Genomic DNA, 7,656 nt, shown 5'->3' on the forward strand with positions numbered 1-7,656 from the left:
TTCCTCTTCCCTCATTACTCACCTTGTTTGGTTCAGGTTCAGGAATATATCTTAGAGCTCTCAGAAACTGTTCAGTACCATTATATGTCATAACAGCATTGGGAACACAACTGTGGTCAATTTTGGAGGAACTGCAACAGAATAAAGTATTCTTTCAGTTTGTCTAATATTTATCCGTAATCACAAGTTCCCTAAGGCACTGATTTGTATATCTCACTCAGGGTAGTGAATGTAAGACTCTACCTGGTCAGAAAGTGGCCATTCTGTTGCAAGCACCTGATCTCTACTCCAGTTCATTCCCTGTCCATATATTTACTGCAGACACTGACCTACAGATGTTCAGGTTGGACATTAGTGTCATTGGTGAGGGAGACTAAAAACAACCATATTATCCGTAAATTAAAGCAGAGTGAAAAAATACCTGGTGGTATTTATTCTGCCCAAGTTACACAGATATAAACAAGAAACCAGTGACACATTCAGAGTATTTATGCTTTTGTTTACAAAATATGGGACATAAAACACATGAATAAACAAATTCATCATCGTTTAAGGTGCCACTGTTTACCAGAAGACAAACTGAACCAAAGACATTTATCTTTGTCTTAAAGATGTAGCTACTGTGACAGCTGCAATTTCATGTAACATTAAAGACCAAAGATGTTTCACTAGTTTTCTACAGATTAAAGAGAGGAAGATATACCATGTATGAGAAATATTAACTTTTAAAATCCTGTAGTGCTTTATCAATAGAAATCTTCCAATCTGGTTAGAATCCAGAGATTTTCATGAGATGTAGTTAGTCCAGTAGAAAAATCATAAAAAATATACACCAGTGCTGGTGCCACATGAAAACGCCCAGTCCAATCTGTAAAATGGTTGGCATTAGGAAGGGCATTCACCCATAAAAACCATGTCAAAACAGATAGTGGAGCTTGGTGCAGTCCTCTATCTAGCCAGCTCCTCTCAAGCTGTCCAACCCATGCCAGCATGGAAAACAGATGTTGAATGATGATGACTGCATAAATTTGGATGATACAACATAATGATTGTTAGTGTATATTGTGATTTTTGTTAATTTTTACCTGTTGTCATGTCACTTTAACCTGCTCAGATCACTTGAATGCCAAGGTAACTCGATTACATGTAGGTGTTTTTACACAGATAGACACCAATATCAATCTCTTTTCTCAGATCACAATTTGTGCTTCAGTAGTCTTTGTAACTTGAAAGCTACACAATTATCACAAGAAAAAGCATTCTGAGACATGTTTTCATCTCCTTCATGCAAAGGTTTTGTAAAGACTACATCACTGCAATTCTATTTTTATTTACTCTTATTACAGTAATAACATCCTCCACATAAACCTGACAGTATACAATATACAAAGTATTTAGAATATATCAATAAATCAATGTTTCTTTTTTTCAATCCTTGTCATTCACAAGTGAATGCATCACTACAGTGATCACTCCACTCCGCCTCAGAATTGGAAAATCCCAGTAAAAATCCCAATCAGAATCACTTAGATTATTCGTGTGTACAGATGACATGGAAACATCTGTTTATTTCCTCCAAATCTAAGCTTTCTTTCTCTAATTAAACCATCATCTCATCATTTTAATGTCAAATATTCCATGCTTGCTTGGTTCAGATGGAGTTTATTGAAGCAGATTTTCTATTACTGAATGCCATTCCTGATGCCAACCTGTCTCGAAGCAGAGTAATATTTCTCCAGTGCTAGACATGTTCTTGCAATACATTAGAAATGAATAGGGTGGCAAGCTGACAAAATCCTTAGCATGCCAGGCAAAATGCTTAGCAGCATTTCATTTGTTACCACATCCTGAATTCAAATTTTTCCAGGGTTGACTTTGCCTTTCATCTTTCCAAGGTTGATGAAATAAATACCAGTTGACTACTGGTGTTGATGTAATCAACTTACTCCTCCCTTGAAATTGCTGGCCTTGTACTAAAATTTAAAATCAATATATTGGAAATTAATGACATTGTATGATAATGACAGTCATTTACAACAATCATTAATAAATATTTACCAATGAATTCTAACTCATCAATTGAGATATTATTGCTATGATGCATGAAAATCATAGCAACAAAAATATCCAAAGAAATTCTCTGAATACATGACAAATAGAAACACAGATGGTGCTAACAGGAAGTTATTTTTAAAATGAAACTAAACTAAGTTTCTTGCAAAGAAGAGTGCTTAGTTCTTATTTGGAGTGTGTGTGTGGGGGGGGGGGGCAAAGGAAGAACATGATTCGAATTGTGACTATATGTAGCAGAGGATCTCACAACAGTTGCAATTGAGGAATTTAAAAATTAACTAATGTTCCAATATCAATACAGGTAATTAATTATAGCTCTAAGCATCAAATAAGATTGCTTGATTTTACCTCAGATAAATTCCAGTTCCAATAGTGAGGGTATAATCTTCATCAGGAATTGCAAAACAGTTAATAAGCATCTGGAATGAACAACAAAACAGAATACCTTCAAGATTAAAAAAAACAACAAAAAACAAAGAAGCTGTATACTTATTTCTGCATTTGACTTTTCTGTTGCTGTCATATTTTAGTTTAGTTTGAGACTTCTGTCTGGCGGTTCTATCATGTTGGCTATGTTGATGGTTATATTGTAGTACCAAAAATATGACCAAAACAGTCAAAGATCAAGAGCCAGGAATATATCAATGGCTCACAACAACAGCCACAACTATAACCACCATAAGGAAAACAACTACCCCAGCACCACCCCACCTAGATTATTATCAGGCTGCCTATCACCAACACCACCACATTAACAATAACTTTAATTAGTCAACAGTGGAGGCACAATGGCCCAGTGGTTAGGGCAGCGGACTCGCGGTCATAGGATCGTGATTTCGATTCCCAGACCGGGCGTTGTGTGTGTTTATTGAGCGAAAACACCTAAAGCTCCACGAGGCTCCGGCAGGGGATGGTGGCGAACCCTGCGGTACTCTTTCACCACAACTTTCTCTCACTCTTACTTCCTTTTTCTGTTGTGCCTGTAATTCAAAGGGTCAGCCTTGTCACACTTAGTCACGCTGAATATCCCCGAGAACTACGTTAAGGGTACACGTGTCTGTGGAGTGCTCAGCCACTTGCACGTTAATTTCACGAGCAGGCTGTTCCGTTGATTGCCTCAACTGGAACCCTCGACGTCGTAAGCGACGGAGTGCCAACAACAATTAGTTAAAAAAAACACCCTCTATGCAATTGCTTGACCAAGTGGAAATGGCAGCTAAATCACATCCACAAGTCTTAAAAAAATAAAGGACTCTATTTTTTAAACATAAGTTTGTTTGATTAATCTGACCTTGGGCTAAACATCAATATTATTACTACAATTTGTAACAGCAGCAGAAACAACATCAATAATAACAATAACAACAGTGTGAAGCAGAAGTGATGAAATTGATTGTAAAACTCACTTTTCCATACATTTCAAATATAGTTTCATCAGAAGGTAACATGAGAGACTTTCCAACCACATCATGGAGATAAGTTAAATTAAATTTGACACCACTTTGTTTCAATTCCTGATAATCTGAAACACATTTAAAATCTCTATTATCGTATATATACATTGATGAAGAAGTAGCAGAAATATATTTAATATCTCAAGTATCCTACTCAAACATAGATGAAACAATAACAAAACTATATCTATTATCTCAAGTGTTCCACACATACACGGATGCTGCAGTAGCACTAATCACAGAGTAACAATAAAAATGCCTAAAAGTTTTTAATTTCTTCTCTTTTTGTTTTGGTTTCAAATTCTCCAAAGATCAACTTTGTCTTTCTTTACATTGATGAAACAGTACCAGTGGTATATTATGGAGAGGGGTTGAGAGTCAATTCAGTCACACTCATTATTGTTAGAGCATCTGACTAAGTACTGAGCAATACTGTACAGATTCTGAGTTTGAAGCTGGTTAAACAAAATGGGACTGCTTATTTAATATTTGGAATTGTTTATTTAACATTTTACTTATTCTCATGGGATTTGCAGTCAGCGAATTGTTTTCTTCAAACTGTAGCCCTATCTTAGAGCATACCAAGGCAGATTCTTTTGTAAATTTTTTAAAAAACCTTAGCACTCATCTTTATATTTTCAACTGCCCTGGTTTCTCTTTCTTCTTCATAGGAGAGTGAATGTATTTTTGATCTCTAAAAGTGCCTCTTTGAAGTGGATTTCTTGTGTCATAAAGTTGTTTACTTAAATTATTTGAGACTTTTATTCTTTTTCTCATAAAGACTCTCCTATCACAGAGAAAATGTTTTTGTGTATATTAGCTCTTCTCTCAAGGACAAATTTAATGCATATGGCTTATATTATTGACACAAAATCTTTGTGTTACATGTCAATGTCTTGCATAGAGGGACTTCTAAGCCAATTTTATTTTAGTCCCTTTTTTGGAACCAATTTTCAGTCAGCCTTGTAGAAGTTCAGGCTGGATTAAGTTTGGGTACTTCTTGGGTATTATACACCTTTAAGTAATTTAGACTATACATTGTTAGTTCTATTATGCTGTGGTCTGAGAAAATCACTGGCAACACCTTCACATTGTAGATAAGCTCCAAATTATTGGTGAAGCAGTAATTTAAGATGTTGTTCCTGGTTGAGAATACTATTCTTTGTTCTATGAACATCATTTTCATGAGACCAAATAGGAATTCTGCTTTGATTTTGTTCTTTACATGCCGTTCTTGAGACTACATTGCCTTAGAGCCATCTGATGGTGGGGAAGTTGAAGCCAGCATCAGAAAATTATTTTGTTAATACTTGTTTTAGTGCTTTTGTCATCATGATTTGTGTTAAGAGGCTGATATAATGTACATATTACCACATCATGTTACTTTGTATGAACTATGAGTATGTCACAGACCAAGTCTGAATGTGACAACAGAGTTAAGTGAGTGAAACCTTCATGGATGTATATGGTCACTCACTGCATCATCCATGTCTACTTACAGATGTTTCAATAAGTGCTATGCATACTGCCTGAGTGTATGCAGAAAGATTCTTAAATATGAGATTCTGCCTTTGCTGCTGATATTTAATAGCAGAATTGGCGTGTTGTTTGGTTTGGTAGCGATAGCGACCATCCTAGGTCTATTATTTGTAGTGGCCTTGTGTGTGGATGTGTATGGCTTTGGCTTAATCATATTTTTAGCCATGACAACTGTTGTACTATTGTTTGTGTCACACTTAAATTCTTTTACTCACAGGCATGGCTGTGTGGTAGGAAGTTTGCTTCTCAACCACATTGTTCTAGGTTCAGTCCCACTGCATAGGTCTTCTACTATAGATAAATATAATGTAGTTAGAGGAGGAGTGCTGTGCATATTAGTTTTCTACCAATACAAGATTGTTTAACTTTAAAATAATTACTAATTATTGGCTGGGAAATATGCATAGAAGACAATAAAAGGGAAAGACTAATCATAAGATATATTTTTATTCAATAATTGTTTTAATATATAAAAAAATATATATTTTGTTAATAAAGGAAACAAAATTTACATAAAAGTTATTAAATAATGGTAGTGCTCCAACATGGCCTCGGTTCAGTGAGTGGAACCAATAAAAGAGTAAATCACTACATACGTGACATTAATTCAATGAACTGTCTTTTCCACATTGGGTCTTCAACAGATTCTTTGCAATAGTCCTTGTTCTGGCCAAAACAAAACAAAAAACACTTTTATCACCAGACTTAGCAATATCTGCATTCATTAAGAACTTTAACCCTTTAGCATTTAAACCAGCCATGTCTCACCAAAATAATCTGCCTGTTTTATCGTTCAAACTGGCCTGATCAAGCCTTTCACACCTACCCTACAAAGTTATTTTAAATATAAACAGTCATGTCATCAAAATTTCAAACTTATGAGATAATGCATGATTAATTCAAAACAATCTAATTGAATAAGCATTATATTTGACAGAGTTATCTGAATGCTAAAGGGTTAAGGTATAACATGGTAAATAGGGTTGTTATGGTGTCACATAGAATGTCTTACTGTAATTCTAGTTCTCTGGGTTCTTGGTCCAAATTCTGTGAAAGTCAACTTTACCAGCTGTTCTTTCCGGAATCAGTCACCAAAACAGCAATCAAACATATATACAACCCCATCTCCTTTAAGTAGTTACATCATGAATGTTTCGCTGGGTTAAGGGTGACAAGGCTGAGAAGGTGTCTTCTTATGACACAGGTCTCCTAAAACCACAAGCAACAACATGGTATAGGCTAAGAGTATAGGCTATAGTAGATCTTATTAGTGAGAAAAAGGAAGTACAGCACCAGTAACCTTTGTAGGAACTCTGAACTGGGATTGTGGTAAACAAACTATGACCAGTGGTTGGTACATCAAGGTTTCAAGTTATCCTATTATCCTAATATCTAAAGCCTGAAAACAGACATGGTCTAAGAAATGGTCAAAAAGCTCCACAGGGGATATCAGGGTGCTAAATTAAATATTGTTGGAAGAAACAGAAATCACATACTTGCCATCGGATAACCAGTCGCAATACCATTCTGATTTCTGAGGGTGGCAACACTGGATCACCTTGGTTCTGATAACAAAGACATTCAGTTTTATGTATATCAAAATCCATTTCCTGAAGAGATAATAAATATCATTTACATTTGTTCCCTTTCACAAAACATTTGAGACATTATGGTGCAAGCCATGTACAGGGATGTTGTCAGTAAGGTGAGGGTTGGCAACGAGTAAAGTGAAGAATTCTGGGTAGAAGCAGGGGTTCACCAAGGATCAATCCTCAGCCCGCTCTTATTCATCATAGTCCTCCAGGCAATAACAGTGGAATTCAAGACAGACTTGCTCTGGGAGCTCCTCTATGCTGATGATCTTGCTCTAATAGCTGAGTCACTACTAGAACTAGAGGAGAAGTTTCAGGTGTGGAAGCAAGGTCTAGAATCAAAGGATCTTAGAGTCAATCTAGCAAAAATCGAAGTCTTAGTAAGTAGAAAGGCAGACAAATCACAAATGCAGTCAGATAGATGACCCTGCTCAATCTGTAGAAAAGGCATAGATAGAAACTCCATAAGATGTGCCTGGTGTAATCTATGGACACATAAGAGGTGCAGCAATATCAAAGGAAGGCTAACTGGGAAGATAGTTTTTGTGTGTACAGAAAATAGATTCCATCACATGCCAAGGGAAAAAACTAGAAGTAGCTGATAGCTTCCGTTACCTAGGTGACCAAGTTAGTATTGGAGGTGGATGCTCTGAGAACATAGTAGCTGCTAGAATAAGAATAGCCTGGGCAAAGTTCAAGCAGCTCCTACCTCTGCTGGTAACAAAGGGCCTCTCACTCAGAGTAAAAGGTAGACTGTATGATTCATGTGTGTGAACAGCCATGCTACACGGAATGAAATATGGGCTGTGACTGATGAGGACATGCATAGGCTGGAAAGAAATGAAGCTAGTATGCTCTACTGGATGTGTAATGTCAGTGTGCACATACAACAGAGTGTAAGCACCCCGAGAGAAAAGTTGGACATAAGAAGCATCAGATGTGGTGTGCAAGAGAGACGACTGCGCTGGTATGGTCATGTGTTGTGAATGGATGAGAAC

General features: G+C 36.5%; 1 protein-coding gene across 5 annotated transcripts in view; it reads right to left on the bottom strand.

The window, feature by feature from the left end:
* Positions 1–7,656, bottom strand: part of LOC106869377 (histone-lysine N-methyltransferase SMYD3) — a 95,702-nt gene that overhangs the window by 16,725 nt on the left and 71,321 nt on the right. For all 5 annotated transcript variants that reach the window (XM_014915101.2, XM_052973230.1, XM_052973228.1 and 2 more), the window contains 5 exons: positions 6,563–6,676; positions 5,663–5,732; positions 3,480–3,595; positions 2,422–2,492; positions 23–131 (listed from right to left, as the gene is read on the bottom strand). In XM_014915101.2, the coding sequence (XP_014770587.1) occupies positions 23–131; positions 2,422–2,492; positions 3,480–3,595; positions 5,663–5,732; positions 6,563–6,673 (477 nt within the window). In that variant the 5' untranslated portion in view covers positions 6,674–6,676. The remainder of the gene's footprint in view (positions 1–22; positions 132–2,421; positions 2,493–3,479; positions 3,596–5,662; positions 5,733–6,562; positions 6,677–7,656) is intronic.

The sequence above is a fragment of the Octopus bimaculoides genome, chromosome 15 (genome assembly GCF_001194135.2).
Source record: "Octopus bimaculoides isolate UCB-OBI-ISO-001 chromosome 15, ASM119413v2, whole genome shotgun sequence".
Lineage (NCBI taxonomy): Eukaryota > Metazoa > Mollusca > Cephalopoda > Octopoda > Octopodidae > Octopus > Octopus bimaculoides.